The sequence below is a fragment of the Ictidomys tridecemlineatus genome, chromosome 13 (assembly GCF_052094955.1).
Source record: "Ictidomys tridecemlineatus isolate mIctTri1 chromosome 13, mIctTri1.hap1, whole genome shotgun sequence".
Classification (NCBI taxonomy): domain Eukaryota; kingdom Metazoa; phylum Chordata; class Mammalia; order Rodentia; family Sciuridae; genus Ictidomys; species Ictidomys tridecemlineatus.
In genome coordinates this window covers 21157878-21177808 of record NC_135489.1, presented here as the reverse complement: position 1 = coordinate 21177808, position 19931 = coordinate 21157878, and the positions used below count along the sequence as shown (strand labels likewise).

Here is a 19931-nt window from a genome sequence, read left to right as displayed (position 1 = left end):
CAAACAGAATATTATATCTCTTTTTTAGTTATAGATGTACACAATATCTTTATTGTTTATTTATTTCTATGTGCTGCTGAGGATCGAACCTAGGGCCTCACATATGGGAGGCAAGCACTCTGCTACTGAGCCACAACCCCAGCACCTATTATACCAATTTTAAGAGTTTGCTTTCTGTTATTTGGATGATCTGCCTGCCTTCAGTTATGTGCAATTACAAGTAGGCCCAACAAATACCAGATGCATTCATGCTCAACTTTCATGAGTGTTGTGGCCGTTCATTAGCCATGCATGATAAGATTTAAGCTTGATGGAAAGCCTGAGCCTGAATTCTGTAAAATTATTCATTACTATTGATTATAAACCAGGCTCAGGTTTTTGTAATAAGAAACTTATCTGCAAAGGAGAGAATGAAAATAAAGTTATTGTCAAAGCTTATGGAGGTGAACATCTCTTCAGGAAATCAATATGCTCATGAAGAGTTGCTCGCAATTTGCTCTAAATATAATGCACTGAATGGAGTGTTGAGTCCTTTAGAAAGTTTGTTTTTGTATTTTTAAAAAAATATGCTTATTTTAGAAAAAAAATGAGATACACCATTTTCCATCCCTTTTAACAGTGTTTAACATACTTTTCTATGGTTGTATGATGTTATATACACTGATGTACCAGAATTTGCTAAACAATTAGCAATTGTTCAATTAACCAATTTTCTATTTTTCAGTATTTTAAATATGTTGAATATATTGTACTAAATTTCATATATATATATATATACATATATATGTATAATTTTTCTTCATATTGGTGTGGATAGATTCCTAGGAGTGAAATTACTGGCTTAAATTTTTAATGATGCACATTGCCAAATCACTTTTCAAAAGCAATGTATCAATTCACACTTTCAGAAACATAGTTAATTATCATTTATAAAGGTCTGCAATACTGATGATAGGCTAAAGTGTTATATCATTTTGGTTTATATTTACATTTTTTGATTAGCTGAAGTGCTTTTTTCTATTTTCTATTTTCAAAGTTTGCCCTTTAAAAATTACTATAGAAAATATTAAGGCAAATAGACCACTCATTATTGATTTGCATCAATTTGACTTTCCTCTTGACACTTTGCATACACATAGGTAAAGGGTCTGATTTAGTTGATTTAGAGATATGACAGCATACTAAGGTAAAAGACAGTTGCCACTATATGGGGTTGACTGTGTGGTTCCATCTGTAAGAAGGATTCCAGTCTAACTTTCATACAGAATAATGGCATTGATGTTCTCTATAATTTCATTATATTTTATGAAAGATCTATATCCAGGAAGACAATACCATATGAGTTTGAGGAAGAGGTGGTAAAGCTCTTCATTATTCAATTTTGTGCTGGGAAGAGATATTTTATAATAACTCAGATGGATGAAAGGGAACTTATTAAAATGCTACATAAAACAATTATTCCCAAAACTCCCTGACTCTGAAGGTAATGAAAGATGCAGATGGGTCAAGATGACTCATGCCTGTCTTATTGCTGCTGATGAAATCAAGAAGACTAAGACCATGAGTACCTGAGTAGAGTTCATACTTGATAACCACAGCCGGGAAATTTTGGTGAGTTCTCCAAACCATCTCTGGATACAGCTGATCCATTATAAAATTCATCCTTCAGAGTGTGCATGCTTTCCTAATTCTTATAATGACACCATCATCCTGAAGATTTTATAAGAGGGATGATTTGGGGTAATCTGGAATCATTCTTTGGATTCAAAGGGCAAATAAGGCAGAATCTGGCAAGGTTGCAAGGTGAGATCACGAAAACCAGTGTGCAAACCAGCTCTTGGTCATCAGGACTAGTGGAGTCGTCTAGGTCTTATGAATAGTCAGTCTTCAATTTCTTCAAGGATCTGGCCTAGGGCCAGCTGTTCTTCAGGGCATGTTATGTAGGAAAAATCTTAAAAGATGACCATAAGAAAGACTCTAAGACATTGCATCTTGACTATTTGTGGCCTTAGAGATGAGTTCAATGTGTGCTGCAAAACTTGCAGAGCTCACCTGATAAACTAACTATGTGTAATTTGCCTACACTATTTTCCTTTTCCTTCACATTTCTCCTATTTCAACTAATTGACCACATGGTTGTTTCTTGCAAGGTCACAATGTGAATGTGACTGGCACCCCTGAGGTGGACTCACATTATGATGCCCACATTCAAGCTCTTTAGCCAACCACCTAGAAACCTATAATCTTTCCAATAAAATGAAGCAAAAAAATAGTAAAAAAATGAAGGGAAATGACATTCTCTGGAGGGACATGGGGTATGCAGAAATGAGCTACTGACAGATTCTGTAAACACCATTTTTTTTTTTTTTTTTTGGTCTTTGGCTGCTTTTTGAGAAGAACTCAATCTAGAGAACTTCTCTTTGGCTTACAATGTTCTCTGCCCTTCAGCTAATTTCGCAATTAAACAGGGGCAAACTAAGTCTGGCTTCGAAGGGACTTAACCTCCAGGCTTTAATTTGGAGCAAACAAAGCATTTATAGCAGTTCTCCTCTGGCAGTTGCAGAATATTAGCACATTGCTGAATATTTAAAATCAAGGCATGTTTCCAACCCCAAGGTCTGTCCCCCAATTGATAAATCTCTTTTTATTAAATGGACTTTAATTACTTAATAATTAGACCTTCCATAGGAGAAGATGTGGATCCTGATAGTCTGCCAACAAGGCAAGAGGGCAAATCAGAAGAATATGCCATTTTCAGATTAGAATTTAAAAGAAGAAAAGAAGCCCACTCTGGGGTGCGTGGGTGGAGGAGAGGCCTTTCTAGAAACTGTGAGTCTTGGCAAAAACCTGGACTGAGAAATTCTTTGTTTCCACTTTCGCTTGAAATCCAAATTCATTTAGAATTGAATGAATGAAAGTGCAGGTCTAAGATATTCCAACTTTCTTTCTGCCTAGATCTGATGGGAAGATTTTTCTTAGTCTGTGTGGTGCATGTATGCATGGTTGGAAGCAGAGGGAGAAATTATTGTTCTCCTTATTTTAATTCCAAAAGCCTAACACTATTGAAGGCCCTCCAGATTTTGTAGCTTTTCATTCATTTCTATAGTGATGTTTTTTTACCTCTTTCTCCCTCTCTCTTTTTCAGCATCATAAAAGAAAAGCTCAAGTGAAAAATGTTTGCTCTTTTTGCTATTAACATTTCTCCTGCCTTGGTGACAGCAAACATTTTGGTTATCCCTTGGATCTGGGGAAATTTGTATTGGTCAGAAGGAGAATGGTGGCTATTGCCCAAGCTGTCCCAGGTGGAGGGAGGCTGGCCCTTACACCTCTGATAATTTTGTTCCTTGGAACACTGATTGAAAGAGGAATGGAAAATTTTATTGAAACTATCTACTGTTCTCAATTTAAACTTACGAGATTTAGGTCACATTTTCATAGATGCATTAGGCATAGACCCCATTCCCTGGTCTCTTCAAATGAAAGGCTCTAAGGTTGGGGAAAATTGAGTCTGAATATTAGCCTCAGCTCATTCACTTGTCCTGAGGAAATGACTGCTTTCTCCCTCTCACCTTTTATTCCTCCTTACTTACTGCTGTCTCTCTTAGACTTCCCCGTGGCTGGGGTTGGAATATTTATCTGAACCGACTCTCCTAAAAATAAGACATATTTTTCCATTCAACAAATATTCGATGACCAATTATTTGTCATGCATTGTGCTAAAGTGTTCATAGTCCAGGGTAAAGTAAAACTGAACCCTGGTTTTGTAGAACTCACCAGTTAGCCAGGAAGATGGATATAAAGTATATGCCACCATTAATTAATCACAATGGAAGTAAGTGGTACAAAGGAGGCTTATTATAGGAGTAACTGGTTTTATCTAGATTCAGGGAGACCTCTGTGGGACTGGAGAATCTGATGCTGGATGGGTGCTGTTAAATTCCAGATATTCAAGCATGGTGTTACCAAAGGGATAAAAAGAATTAAAGTCGGTTAGTGTTCTAGAAACAAATTGGTATTATGGTGTTTAATAGGCCTTAAGCAGCATTTAACAAAGAAACAAAGACAATGAATCATTTTAGTGATAAAATAGTGTAAGATAATAAATGAGGGATTCTTTAAAGAAATCAAAATAAACAGGTTGAGCCTGTTCCTCCACAGTAATCTCATAATGGCTATATCTCTTGCTAACAACATTTAATACTTACTGTATAACTATAATTTGTATTGTTGACATCAATAAAATTTCTGATGCCAAAGCCCAGGCACTTTTAGCATGTATTAGTTACTTATAAAATTGGAGTTTAAAATGTCTGTGTTTATCACTTCCAGAGCAGGTGATGAAATGGAGCTTCCATATGTGTCTGATTTTTCCATATGTAAAGCAAAATGTTATTTTCTTTTTATAGTTCACCATTATTAATAGGTTCCTACCTTGTTAACACATGGAAGAGCAGATAATGTCTAAACCCGAAAGTTGACTCATGTGGGATACTGCCAACGAGTCCAGGTGTCCCTAGATTTAATACTGCAATGGAATCCTCGGCCAGGCTAGATGTGAAGATAGGAACCTGGGCTACCGTCCTTCCCTGCAACAATCTTGACCTCTCAAGATGGAAGCCCTCTGAGAGCACCAAAATAGGTTATGGACTGTTTTTAACAGTGTGGTGCTTCAGGTTGAAGTTGAGGAAGTCCATGTAGGGAAGAGCCTATAGTTGTCCTTCTGAATGTGCAGGAGATTGTCTCCAGGACATGCCTTCAGTTAAAAAAAAAAAATTCTAAATGTTCAAGTCCCTTCTATGAAATGGCATAGTATTTGCATGGAACCTACACATATCCTCCCAAATACTTTAAACCATCTTTAGATTATTTATAACACCTAATGCAGTATAAATGTTATGTGAATAGTTGTTACACTGTATTGTTTAAATAATCATGACAAGAAAGAAATCTGTACATTCTCAGTACCTGTGGACCTTCTCAGTATAATTCTTTTTCCTGAATATTTTCAATCTGTACTTGATTGAGAATATGGAAGTGAAACTTATAATTACAGAGAGCCAGCTCTATTCACTAAACGGTTTACCTATTTCTGAGCTGCTGCTGGGGGAGCTAGAATAGAGAATCTTGACATATATAAGGAATTCTCTGTGAGGCATTTCCACCTAGATTGAAGAAATAAGGTCTTTTAAGAAGTATAATAATTCAGCACTAAATATTTTTTTAAATAATCATACCACAGTGTACTCATTTGGAAGAGTTTTGCTTTCATACCAGTTATATAAAGAAGGTAGAGATAATCATAATACTTAAAAAATTGTCCTGACCTGGGGTGTAATTCAGGGGCATAGTATTTGCCTAGCATGTACAAAATCCTGGGTTTAATCCCCAACACTGCAAAATTTAATATAGAATTGTCTTCATGATTAAATGAGTTAATTTATAAAGGGTCTTGGAGTAGTGATATTATAAAACTGAGGCCTGCCCAAAGTCATCCAGCTAAAGAAAATGTGAAGTGGGAAAATGACCACAGGTAATCTGGCGCTAGGTGTGTGCCAATGTGTGTTGGGAAGTGATAGAGTCTGAATTCAAACCCAATTTTCAAAATGTGAACTTTTTTTTTTTTGCAAAATATTTAGAGTCACATAGACTCTCAACAAATATTTATGTGTGTTTTTTCTTTCCGTAAATATTTGATATACCCCGTGGAAATAAAATGCAGAAAACAACACAAACATGCAAACACTTTTCAGACTTTTATTTATAGACTGTTATGGTATCTGTAAATTATGAGCACAATAAAAATTTAAAAGGTAAAGAGATGATTTCCAGCAAGGCTAGGAAAATGGTGATTTTTTGTTTGTTTGTTTGTTTGTTTATTCAATACCTTGAGAGTAACTACAGATTTCATAAGTAGATGTTAGGGGTGGGGGTGTGCCTTTTTAGAGGAAGCACTATGTGAAGTGCAGTCCAGAGAAAGCCATGTTGAAAAGGGTCTAGGTAAGTTAAATAGATCTGAGAATTATTTTGCAAAAGTTAAGATGACCCTGAAAGGTACATTGTTCTAGATTCTTGGGTATGTAATTAAATAAAACCCAGCCTTGGGGGGATAAGATAATACCAGAAAATTTGGGGAATGTTAGTTTTGAGCAAAGCAAAAATGTAGGTGATTTAGGAACACTGATGTTTTGACGGTGTTTGAACTTTCTTTGAGTGAGTAAAGAGAGGTAGGAAATTGGTTGCAATGGATCCAACATGTTCTGATGAGTTCTCTGCTGATCAGAGAACTACTTTTTTCATTATGAACTAATTAAATTTATACCTGTATGAAGAACAAGAATCATTGTTATTAGATTAGAGCATTAAATGACTTTTCTAAATATATTTTATTCTTATGAGTTAAATTGAAACTAATATTCATTACTAAATGTCCATACTCATGCAATGAAATGCAGCACTAAGCTGATAGCCTATAAATTCTTCTTTGGAGACTTGGTGGTTTGTGACACCTTCATGATATGTCAGTGCTAAAATTTAACCCTATGTTGGGAGTGTTAATTCAAACCACATACGGTCTTGTAAACTTAGGTTACTTCTTTTGTTGTGAAGAGTTTCATTTGTAGAGGGAAAAAAGGAAAATCTACAAATCAGTTTTTTAATTTTCCATTATGACAAATAATCAACTATTTGAAAGTTGCATTGTGTACTGCACACATTGCATTGTTAGCTTTTAAATAGGATACAGTTCTGACCCTAGTTTATTAAGATCTGAAATCACTATAGAGTGCATATTGAATAAACATGCAGAGAAAGAGCCAGTTCCATTAAGTCTAATTATATTAATATTCAATCTCGTGCCTTGTGTATGTTTCTTCTAGCCAGATGAAATTTACATAGGGAGACGATTGTTGAATATCATATGAACTACTTCTTTATATTTCATTTTGTGCTCTAGAACTTATTTCAAAGTCCATTTTTGAATGCTACAGATAGATATAAAATAAATGTTTTAAATTTACCCAATTTGTGGTCGAGAACCATATATATGAATATTTATTTTTTATCAAAATACCTAAAATATTTTATTCTGCCATACGTTTATGTTTATGAAATATATAACTTTTTGGGTATGGGAAAATTATTGTCAATTTTATTTAATTCACTACAAAGTTAAAAAAAAACTCACAGGGATGAAGATGAAGAAGAAAACTATCAAATAAAAAGTCAGAAATTTGTAATTTGTTGTCTGTCATAAACCTCACATATGCCATTATTTTTTCCAGTTTTGCTGTGTGTAGTATGTGCAAACCATCCCCTGTTTAAATATCAGTGGTAGATTAATATATGTTTTCCTTTTCTTTTGAACAGACTTAAACCATATACTGCAAACAACCTAGAAATTGGACTTTGAACGATGAGCCAGGTTATAGCAAATTCATTTTGTTTTTCTCTTAGTCAGTAGGTCTAGCCAAGTATAGATTAGTTCTTCTGATAATCAAAGAAAAGAATGGAGTTAGGCAAGTGACTGGCGCCCTCTGTAGTTGTATCTGTATTGTTGACCCAGGTAGCTCAGCGGATCCAAATTACAGAGTCTGTTTTGGAATCATATCAGTATTTAGTGCCTATATATGTTGACTACATTTCAGTTGATACATTAAAATTTGTATCAATATTAAGGTTCTTGCATCAATCACTCTTCTTAAAAAATACCTTAATATTGCATCTTCAGGATTTCGAGTTGATTTATGCAGATATTGCTATAATGATGGCAGCCTTCAGCATTCCACATGTGATATTAATGTAATTTTATACATTTGGATACAGTTATGGTTCAAAGACTCTGGTCACTGCAAGAGACATGAAATTCTATGTTCACCTAGGGAAAGAAAATTCTCTATAATATTTCTTATTGCTTCTCATATTAAATTACAATGTGGTTTGACCCAGGTCATTTTATGTTTGTCTTTCTGTCCCCAGCAAAATTTTTTTACCAGTTTATAGGGAAATTAGGTTTGGAGAATTAATCGACCCAAGTTCAAACAAACAGTAGTTAAAATGGAACACAATAGAGTTTGTTATCGACTAAATATTAATAGAAGAAATCAAAACTTTCTGACTCATTTAAGCCCAGACTTGGGAAATTTTGACATAATTAAATCTATAAAATAAATACCACAATAACATAAAATGTAATTAGTAAAACTTGATACAAACTTGAAATTGATGGATGAAATTAAGTTATACTATGAAACGTACTTACAATGGAAACAATCCCATCAAGATTAAAATGAAGTTGGAAATATCAAAATTTAACTGTGATGAATAAAAAAGAATCATAGATTTTAAATTATCAGGTACCATAAGCTCTAGAAAATAGAATTGCCACTGATTTATCAATGATGATATGATTTATGTAAATGTGTTTGGTTGCAATCATCAAAAAGTAATGAAGGTTTTCATGGTCAAAGGAGTAGGTTCACAGATGTCCACTTCCCCCTAAAAGGGGTTCAAGAGGGTAAGATGGAAATATCTTTTGCCCTTTCTGTATACTAACATGATGGAGAAAGCTTCCTGCCATGCTTAGGCTTAGTAGCCAGTTTCTTTTCTATTTCTCCCTTCATTTTCTGTCTGTGAGAATGCATCATTTTTCATATATTATTTCATATGAACATCACAGTGGTCATATGAGTTAGCTATTATTCCATTTTTATAGCTCAAGAAATAAAACAGGTTACCAAAGGATGCATAAATAATAGGTGCCCAGCCAAACCAGAAAAACATACTCTTCTAATTTCAATCCACTGTAAACATATCTGGCAATACTGGTGATTATTAACCTTAAGCAGTCTACACATAAACAATTGTTCTCTGTTCTTATATTTGGCAGTTAATATTACACATCCTTCTTGAAACTTCCATAGGTTATGCTGTATGGCCAGTCCTTCATGAATTCCCATGACTTCACAGCACTTTGTTCAAAATTGGGTAACTAGAAGAGCATAGTACAAGATTCAGAACAAGGTCCTGTTTGTAGGATTGCCATATAATAACTAGTGTGTTGAAATTTATTTCTCTGAGCCTCAATTTCCTTATCTGTAAAATTAAAATAGTCTTAACCTGCTCTGTGTATTTTTCAAAAAATAATAAAAAAACAAGCAAGTAGAGATAAGTGAAAACATCTTCACAATATTTTAGCCATGGAACCTACCTGCAGTATCTGACACCTGATGTGGTAACGTATGAGGAGCAAATGAGACAGATAGGATATGAGAAGATCCATTATAAGATATCATTTTCATAAAAATGCAAAGTGCTATTATTTTTATTGATGATTATTGTGCCTCATCAGAAAGATTGATCCCTTCTTCTTTGTTTTGCCCTCAGGACCTCTGAGATTCCTTTCCCAGACAGAATCTGTCACTGCGTTCATGGGAGACACAGTGCTCCTCAAGTGTGAAGTCATTGGGGAGCCCATGCCAACCATACACTGGCAGAAAAATCAACAAGACCTCACTCCAATGCCGGGAGACTCCAGGGTGGTGGTCTTGCCCTCTGGAGCATTGCAAATCAGCAGACTCCAACCAGGGGACATCGGGATCTATCGATGCACAGCCCGGAATCCAGCCAGCTCAAGAACAGGAAATGAAGCAGAAGTCAGGATTTTATCAGGTATTTCAGTGCTCTTTGTTCCCTTCAGAATGCATCCTCTGGAAGAGGTCAAACAACAAATTTTCCTTCAAATATCTTGTGATTGTTTTATATTCTATAGTGTGCATTGGGTTTGTAGTTTATGATTTCTTTTTTCTCGCAGAGGCACTCGATGAGGGTACACCAAAAGTGGTTATTATTTTTCCATGTCTTGTTGAAATTTCTGGAAAACCAGGTTTATACTTTGGTTTCATTCCTTCGTTCATTCACCCATCCTGTTAATGTTGAGTGCACGCTGCTTTGTGTAGAGCACATTCCTGAGCATTTCTTGTGTATTGTTTCATTTTTCTCTGATAACAGTCTGAGAGACCGTTGCTATCGTCATTTCCAAAAGATGAAAGACAGGATTAGTGAGATTAAGAATCATCCCTAAATTGATATTGAACAATTATCTAGTCATTCATTTACACACTCATTTCTGAGAAGCATTGTGCGAAGCACCAGGGAGATAGCAGCGAATAAGACTGACACAGAGCCTGGCCCATTGAGGTTCTGGGTGAACACAGACATAGAAATGGTCACCACAACGTGTGATTCATACTGTGATAGGGAACGTTATTTCCTTGCATCTCTTCTTTTTTTGTTCTCTTCTCCAGTTAATTTTTGACTGACCTCGTTGTCCTATCCTAAATGATCAGAGGTTGGAATGAATGCTAAGGTCTCTTCCTTTCAGTGATTGCTGCTCTCACATGTCTATGTCATATCTACTTTCTCAATTATTCCCACTGCTAAGGCTTGGATAGTCTCACTCATGTGAATCACAAACAGGCACACACTTGAGTAATTGGGATGAACCGCTCATCAAAGCACCGAGATGTTGGCTCCTCTCTCTGTACCCTGTGTGTTCTTATCACAGATATTTCAGTTATGCAGAGAGTAAGTCATTTTTAAAACAAACTAGCAAATTGGAAGTTTCCTCATAGTGCTTTAAATAAGGACATCTTTAAAACTTCTTTCTAACTTTTTTGTGCATTCCATCCTCCATTAGTTACAAAGATATTGGCTTAAATGTGTTGGTTACTATTGGTATGATGGTTATATTCCATCTACCTTGCAGTGACTGATGCAAATGTAGCATTTATTCTGAACACATGCACGTAGCTATTTAGGCATCCATTACATTCACAAAAGTTTTAAATGTTTATATTCTTATATCCTTAATAATGCATCTGTTGAGTCAGATGGGAAGCCAAGATAAGCCTCATAGAAAACTGGAAAGAATATGTTTGATTATGTTAGAATGCTAGAGGGGTCTGTTTTCCAGTGGTATTAAGGAATCTAGGTGGACTAATCAAATATTCAATTTAAAATGGATTTTGAAAGACACAGAGGCATAATCATCCAATCGCCATTTACTTTTATTTGTTCACTTTGTAAAACACATTTGAATTGTAATCCATGGAGATTTATTTAAAGCCGCATTGGTAATCTGGCTAAAACCAGGAAAGTGTTAGTGTATGCTGGAGGCAGGTAGGTATGTCTTCCATAAATGGAAACTAAATTATTTTTAAAAAGTAACATCTAATGAGAATTGTTGTCTAAGTTCTGTGAATTTGCATATAACCTTCAAAGAATCATGGGCAGAGGTAATACACATGCACATAATTGTCATACTTATTACACATATCCTATGCCCTGTTTTGAATACCATTGACCACCTAATGTGCTTGATCTTTGTCCTAAAGTTTAGTAAGTTGGCTCAGAGCTTATCTACATAGATCCACAATAAGTACAAGACTCAGTGAGAGGATGGAGGATTGAATGCTCAAGCCTAGCTTTTCTCAGTTGCTTATTATGGTTCTCTCAATTTAAAAATATTTCTTTTAAAATTCATTTTTATTGCTGCATAATAATTACACATAATAGTGGGTGTGGTTCATTAGGCCATATGTGAACATGCACATGATGCAATTTAAGCAGCCTCATTCCCCAGCACCTTTCCTTTCCCTCCCACCTCCCTCCGCCTGATCTGCTGCTCTACTCCATGAATCTATCATTTTAAAATTCATGTTAATATTTTCTGAATTAATTTCCATTTTCTACAGATACCAATTTAAACCAGTACTAGATTATATACACATATTATCCATCCTATGTTCTAACCCCTACAAAATTGGAAAGATGGGGTTACTTAAATAGAAACCCATCATATTAATAGCATGACATAAAAGCATTAAAAGTGACACCAGAATGGTCAATATTCAAAAAATTTATATTCACTTAAAGTATCATATTGACTGATGAAATTATTTAATTTATAAGGACTCACCCATTTTTAATAGAGTAAATTAGAATTAAAGATTGTAATGGATTTTTTAAAAAAATAGCAATAACAACACACTAAGCATTGAGATGTTTTCAAGTGTCTTACTGTATGTGTTGGGGAATATATGATGGATTGGAACAGCCATTGTGCTTGTCAAGTTCACTTTATTCATGGTTCATCACATCTGAATGCCCAGCAGCAGATTGAATTGCAGAATTATAAATCTGCTTTGGGCACTAGGTTGACTAAAATAACTGCCCCATACACTGGAATTCTTATTTCAGTTTTCTTAATAGCCTAATTGAATTGCTTAGTTGGTAATTCAATCTATTGTTCATTTGTTTAACTACAATTAGATGACTCTGGACTCTGTATAGATCGGAACTAAATATCTGTATAACTCACGGCAGTGACTTTTAATGGAATGAACTGGACTAAAATATATTTTGAATGATTTTTCTCTATGGTATTTATTTTGTTGAAATAAATATTAATAGATACCTCAAGAATGTGTCTTATTTAAAAGTAAAATTCTGTTTTTAATCTTAAAACAAATAGTTTCATACTTTTTTCATCACTAAGAATTTCTCACCAATTCCGTATTATATTAAGCTTTTTATATCCCTAAATATTATATTTCAAAATTAATTATACTCAGACCTTAGAAATATTGCAGTTCAGTTCCGGATTACTTCAGTGAATATATAGAACAAATTACACAGTGTTTTGAATTTCTGGTGCATATAAAAGTTATTTTTAAACAGTGATATATTTTATTAAGTGTGTATTAGCATGATATCCAAGAAAACAGTGTATATATTTTAACTAATAATAAATATTAAGTATTAATAAATAATTTAACTAATAATAAATAATAAGTATTAATAAATACTGCCACAAAAAGCTAATGATCATCTGAACCTTCAGTGAGCCATTATCTTTCTGTTTTGAAGTATCTTGCCTCAGTGATGATAGCTGTTGACTCACCAGACCAGTAGTTGCTGAAGGTTGGAGGGGCTATGGCAATTTTTTAAAATAAGACAGTGGTGAACTTGGCCTTATACTGATTGACTGTTCCTTTCATTAAAGTTTGTCTGTAGAAGGCAATGTTATTTGATACCATTGCACATGCAATAAAGCTTCTTTCAAAACAGAGTCATTCCCTCTAATCCTGCCCCTGCTTTATCAAATCATGTATGTAGTATTCAAAATCCTTGGTAGTAATTTTAACAATGTTCACAGCGTCTTCCCAGGGGTAATGTCCATCACCACGAGACACCATTTTCTTTGTTAAGCCACAAGAAGCAATTCTCCAGTTGTATCACAACACCTGGAGAAAGTTGTATCACGACACTATGGCAGTTCAGGCGCATTTCTAAGCATGATTTCTAATTCTAGTTTCCGTACTATTTCCACTCCTTGCTATTTCCACCCCATCTGTAGTTACTTCCTCCACGGAAGTGTTGAACCCCTTAGAATAATCCACACAAGCTGGAATTAACTTCTTCTCAGATTGCGTTATGTTGATATTCTCACTTTCTTTCATGAGTCATGAATAGTCTCAATGCTATATAGAATGATGAATTCTTTCCAGAAGGTTTTCAAATTATTTTTTCCAGATCATCAAAAAATGTCTCACTCTCTTTGCTAGACTGTGGCCTTATGAAATGTATTTTAATTAATAACAATAGAAGGAGAAATTGCTCCTGGCTCCATGGATTGCAGATTGTGTGTTGTGTTAGCTGTCGTGAAAACACAATTAATCTCATTATACCTCTTAATCAGAACTCTTGGGTGACCAGGTGTATTGTCAATAAGCAATGATATTTTAATATTTGTAAGGAAGTCCCCCACCTGGGTGGTAGTCCTTAATGGTGGACCTCAAATATTCAGTAAACCATGTTTTAGATTATCGTGCAGTCACTCGGTCGTTTGTATTCGTTAGAGAATTATATTTGTACATAGTGGCTGGGTCCGTTCCCCTATAATCATACATGCATTGAATCTGACCTATACCATGTCACTCCTCACTCCCACCCAGTCCTCCACTGCACTGATCCTTCCCTTGCTCATTCATCTTTCCATTCTTGACTGGAGCTTTCTACACACACATAAAGGTAAAATTCCCTGTGGCACATTTATATATGCACATAATATAATTCTGTAAAATTTATTCCACTTTTTCTCTACTTTCTCATCCCTTTTGCCTCCCTCTCAATCTCCTTCCACTTCCCTGATTTTTCCTATATTCTTATGACGTCTGATCCCCTTCTTTTCCTTGTTTTGCTCTAACTTCCATATACAAGAGAAAATATCCAACCTCTGACTTTCTGAGTCTGGTTTAATTCACTTACCATGATGTTCTCCAGTTCCATCCATTTACCAGAAAATACCATGATTTAATTCTTCTCTATGGCTGAATAAAACTCCAGTGTGCATATATACCACATTTTTTAATCAGTTCATCTGTTGATGGGCATCTCAGCTGATTCTATAACTTAGCCTTTGTGAATTGTGCTGCCATAAACATTAAAGTGGCTGTATTGCTATAATATGCTTATTTTAGTTGTTTTGGATAAATACCAAGGAGTAGGATAGCTGGGTCAGATGGTGGTTTAATTCATAGTCTTTTGAGGAATCTCTGTATTATTTTCCAAAGTGGTTGTACTCATTTGCAGTTCCACCAATAATGTATGACTGTACCTTTTTCCTCACATCCTCATCAGAATTTATTATTATTTGTATTGAGAATTGCCATGCTGATTGACTTGAAACATAGTTTTGATTTGCATTTTTCTGATGGCTAGAAATTTTGAACTTTTTTTTCATTTATTTATGACTATTTGTGTTTCTTCTTTTGAAAAATGTCTGTTCTTTTGCCCATTTTGTGATTGGATCATATTGTGTGTGTGTGTGTGTGTGTGTGTGTGTGTGTGTGTGTGAAGTTTTTAAGTTCTTTATATATCTTGGCTGTTAATGCTCTGAGCAGTAGGTTGGCAAACATTTGTCTTCCATTCTGTAGGTTCTCTCTTCATGCCCATAATCATTTCCTTTGCTATGCAGAAGCTTTTTAATTTGATAGCACCCAACTTATTGATTCTTGGTTTTATATGTTGAGCTTTAGGAGTTCTATTAAGGAAGTCACTTCTTACACCTACCCATATGATAGAGTTTGATCCTACATTTTATTCTAGCAGTTGTAAAATTTCTATTCTAATCCTCAAGTCTTTGATCGTTTTTGATTTGACTTTGTGCAGTTTGAAGGAGAGGGATCTAGTTTCCTTCTTTTACATATGGATATCCAGTTCTCCCTGCACCATTTGTTAAAAAGGCTATTTTTTTCTCCAACATAAATTTTTGATACTTTTGTCAAGTATAAGATGACTGTAAGTAGGTATATAGATTTGTCTTTGTGTCCTCTGTACTATTGGTTTTACTATTCATGTTTATGCCAACACCATGTTGGGTTTGTTAGTATTTTGTTACTGTAACTCTTCAGGTCAGGTACTGTGGTGCTTTCTGCATTACTATTCTTGCTCAAGAGTACTTAGATTATTCTGGATCTTATTCTTCCAAATAAATTTTAGGTTGTTTTCAAACTTCTGTGAAGAATGTTATTGCTATTTTGATGGGGATTGTATTGAATTTATATATTGCTTTTGGTAATATGGCCATTTTAATAACACTAACTCTGCATCTCCAAGAACAGATCCTTCCATCTTCTAAGCTCTTGTTAAATTTCTTTCTTCAGTGTTCTGTAATTTTCAGCATAGAAAATTTTCACCTTTTTGGTTAGATTAATTTCCAAATATGTTTGTGTTTTTTGAGGTTATTATGAATGGAATATATTTCCTTCTCAGCAGAATCATTGTTGGAGTAAAGATTTGAATTATGAATGTTAATCTTATATCTTGCTATTTTGATGAATTCACTTACCAGCTCTAGAAGTTTTCTGGCTTTTGGGGGGAGGGGAATATATATAGAAGATATACCCATTGAAGGAAATTACATGTGTGATACCAGTGAACACAGCCATGATAAAATCACAAAACAGCCTTACTGAGGACCTGGAGAAAGTTCCATCATTCTGATTAGAAAACCAAAAACAGCCATAATATTCATTGAAGACAAATCCCAATCCAGAGTAAGGCAAATGAACATGGTTAAGGAATAAATCAATTGTATGTGAAAAATTTCTTTCTAGAGAGTTACTCTTCTAGATCATAAAGGATCATAACTGTTTGTAGTGTGATCACAGTACATGATAAATGTGGAGTGAGAAGTTGAACTCACAATATGGAGAACCTTGAGTGCTATCTCTTGGAATTGAAACTGGATTCAATTAACTTTATTGATGGTTGACAGTTTTTGAACATTTTGGAATAACAAATACCCTGGCAAATATACACAGAAAAACACAAACAAAAATGAAAAACAAAGCAGATTAATGTATTACATTTTAATGTCTCATTTTTCATATTTTTCACTACTTTGAAGGATTTTTTCTATAGTTTGCTTTTTTTACAGTTTACTTTTTTAAAAGACAGTTTTGAATAAACTTAGCCTTTCATAAATTTAATGTTAATCTCTGTTCCTTTCTTATATATTCTTAGAAAAGGGAATATGTGATCATATTATATTTAAACCATGTAAAGTACAGGTTTTCTAGATATTTTATCAGATTTAATCTAGATTACATGAAAGGGTCTGTCTACTACCTAGAATCCATTTCCATATATCCTGGTCATATTGAATAAATATCATTCAATTAATGAGTATTTCAAGTTCCTGTTTTGATTTATTATTATAATAAATGATTAAAAGCATAAGGCCCAACACCAAACTGATTAAGTACCGATCTTGTTTTCATCACTTACTAGTTGTACAGTTTAGAACAAGTTACTTGAGCCAAATTCTTTCTTTATTTGGAGTGCCATATATTTCATAGGGTGGTTTCAAAGGTTAAATTTGGTAGGCCAAGTTTATTTCCTAGAATTTTGAAATCTTAGATATTATAACTACTTGGCATTTTAGAACTTATTCAGTCTTCAGAAATTTTTTTTCTCATGTCAATATTACTTACCTACTAATACATTACCTGATTTTGACTCTGGGTATCTGAGTGTGCTTTGTCAGCTGACAGTTACTTATCCACACTCTGTCTAGTTTTGCATTTCCTTTTCATATCTAAGAGGAACCAGACTTCTCTGCCATTATTTCCTCTCTAACAACTCATTGCTACATGGTTTTCACCCTTGTGTTTCCACCAATATTGTTTTTTTCTGCAGTAAGATACAGTGCTAGGGATATTACCTAAGGAATGAGAGTCCAAAGTTAAATAAGCTTCTAGCATTTGATATTCAGTAGCCATTAGCAATTTACTGAATCCTCTAAAATCCTTAATCTCCTTTCCTGTTAAGGGATGAGGGTTGGATTCAGTCAGGCTTTCCACTAACAAGGATATAATGTGTTATTTCATTCTACATTCAGCCCCAACTTTGCCTTTATAATCCCACTATTCAAGAATTCAACTTTGTCAGAAAAACTCTGGTTACTAATACCCAGAAGACCATGTGGTGAAGCAATAACTACTGATGAAATTCAATCTCTAAATAATCCAACCAGGGGTTGTCCTAGTTTTAGATGAATAACAATTTAGTTTTAAGTTGATTTATATTGTCACAAAAAGTATATGAAAAAAGATACAATACCCTTTATTATATACATTCTGACCAAGATCTGTGTCATTATGTGCTCCTCACTGACAGATGATCGCTTTAGCCTGTCCTCTCTAGGAACCTGGGCTGGGCACTGCTCCAGAGTTAATGGACTATCATGTTATTTCAAATTTGTCATGGTGGGGCAGGTCTTTTAACCACTGTTGGGTGACCATTGTTTTACTTGGAGTTGATCAGATTCTATTGGATGCAACAAAATCTAATATCTTAGTAAGATAAAATGAATTTACTATGGATAGAAAATCTGTTTGATTTTGAACATTGTTAAAAAATAATTATTTGGCCCCTGGTGTTTTGGGGATCATCAATAAGGTTCAGGATTCCTAGTTTAAGGGATCAGTTATATGCTTATTTTTTTTTTTTTGCTGTGCCTATAATTCTAATGTTACCAGTGATCTTCCCATCACCGAATCCACAATTTTTTTCTACTTTCACCCTTGACCTTAAGTAGTATAAGGTATTGATTTTATTATCCCCTAATAGCTACCATTCCATGAAAGGTTACTATTTCCCAAAAGGTCAAAAGCAAAGTTAATATAGTTGAGATTGTGTTCCCCATAGAGAAATGGATATTTCTTGGTAAGAAGAGAGCCTTTCTTTTCCTGGAAGTCTGTTGGGTCTACGATACCATCAGTTAGGATTTACTAGGAATATGACATTTAGCAGCCGGGGGTGAGTAGACAGAAGGTTACGCAACCTTCCCTGACTCACACACAAACTAGGAGCTTTCCCCAAGGTTATACAGATGTCATATCTATAACCTGCAAATGCAGGTGTTGGAAGAAAATAGTGAAAAACCCAGGAAACATTGCTTTCTCCTCTGGTGTTGTTTGACATCAAATTATTCCATAGGCGTAAAGAAAACATATGTAGACATGTTATGGGCATACCTTTATTGATCCAACCTTAAGTAAATAGGAAATAATCCAAATACTTTTGGTTCATTATCAAAAACAAGAGCTAGAATCAAAAACCCATTACTTTTCTGGAAAGTCTTAAGTGTTTCTTTATGCATGTGTATCAATTATGAAGTTTTTTTGATTCCCCAAAAACAACTTTGACATATCATAATGGCAACATTTGTTTTCTGGGATTCTACTGTCAGCTGCAAAAAAAAAAAAAAAAAAAGCTTTCAAATCATTCTAAAAATGAAAAATCACTTCCTTCAGACCTGCTACAAAATGGAACTGTTAGACCAAAATTTGCTTGTGAGACAGAAGGGATAGAGCCATACGCTGGTGATAAGAATAGATGCTCTCCCTTCTTCCTTCAAATTCTAACTACAAATAGAAGTATGTGTGTGTACATGGAAAAAGAAAGAGGAAATATGAACAGATGTAGGAATATTTGCAGAGAGGGAATGTCATTTTTAGTACCTAATTGGTGTAAATGAGGAAAGGAAATAATAGAACATAGAGTAATAAATAATAGCTCCTGAGAAACGGCTCTCTTCTCCCTCTGTGTTCAAAGATGCTTGGCTTACAGCCAGATGGAGCTTTTCATTTTTTATTAAATAAAATCTAGTTCCTGTGATCAGTCTGGATTAGACTGGTTTTTCAAAACAATCCTCACCCCGCCCCATGCATGTGCACACAGAATTCTAAACACAAAGTAAGGAGTATCTTGGAAATTTTCACTGGGAACACATACTCTAGAAGGTACCTGCTGGTATTTGAAAACTGATGGTACCTGTTAGAACAGAACTAGAAGGAGGATAACTCAGGAGCCGGTAGGTGAGTCATAGGTTAGCTTGAAATTGAGGGTGCTGGCAGAGAAAGCTAGCTAAATTAATTTGTAACTCTTATGCGTAGGAAGCAATCAAAGAGAATAGTGCCCTTTCATTTCCAATGGGAAATCCATTGAGTCAAGGACTTAATAAAGAATTTCAAGGAATGCAACTAGGAAAAAAAACCTTTTTTTAAAATTCAGAAAGCATAAAAATTAAAAGCCACTACTGGTTATTTTGAGGATGATTTATTAAACTGTGAAAAGTGACATCATTTTTTCTTGTTGACACATATGGTAGCAGTCCATAATTTAATTTCTGTATGCCTCAGTTATTCTTTAGATTCAGCACTGTAAATTTAATGTTGAGGTTCCTAAATAATAATTTTGAAAAGTGGCCCCATCAAAGGAAAATTGTCATCACAGGGCAAGCGGGCATTCCAGTTTCCCTCGGGTGGTCACGAGTACACCCACGTCCTATGATAATTATGAGTTTC

The 19931-nt window shown here is 34.6% G+C and overlaps 1 protein-coding gene across 7 annotated transcripts in view; it reads left to right on the top strand.

The window, feature by feature from the left end:
- Positions 1-19931, top strand: part of Dcc (DCC netrin 1 receptor) — a 1068266-nt gene that overhangs the window by 499515 nt on the left and 548820 nt on the right. For all 7 annotated transcript variants that reach the window (XM_040273028.2, XM_040273020.2, XM_021725006.3 and 4 more), the window contains exon 3: positions 9382-9666. In XM_040273028.2, the coding sequence (XP_040128962.1) occupies positions 9382-9666 (285 nt within the window). The remainder of the gene's footprint in view (positions 1-9381; positions 9667-19931) is intronic.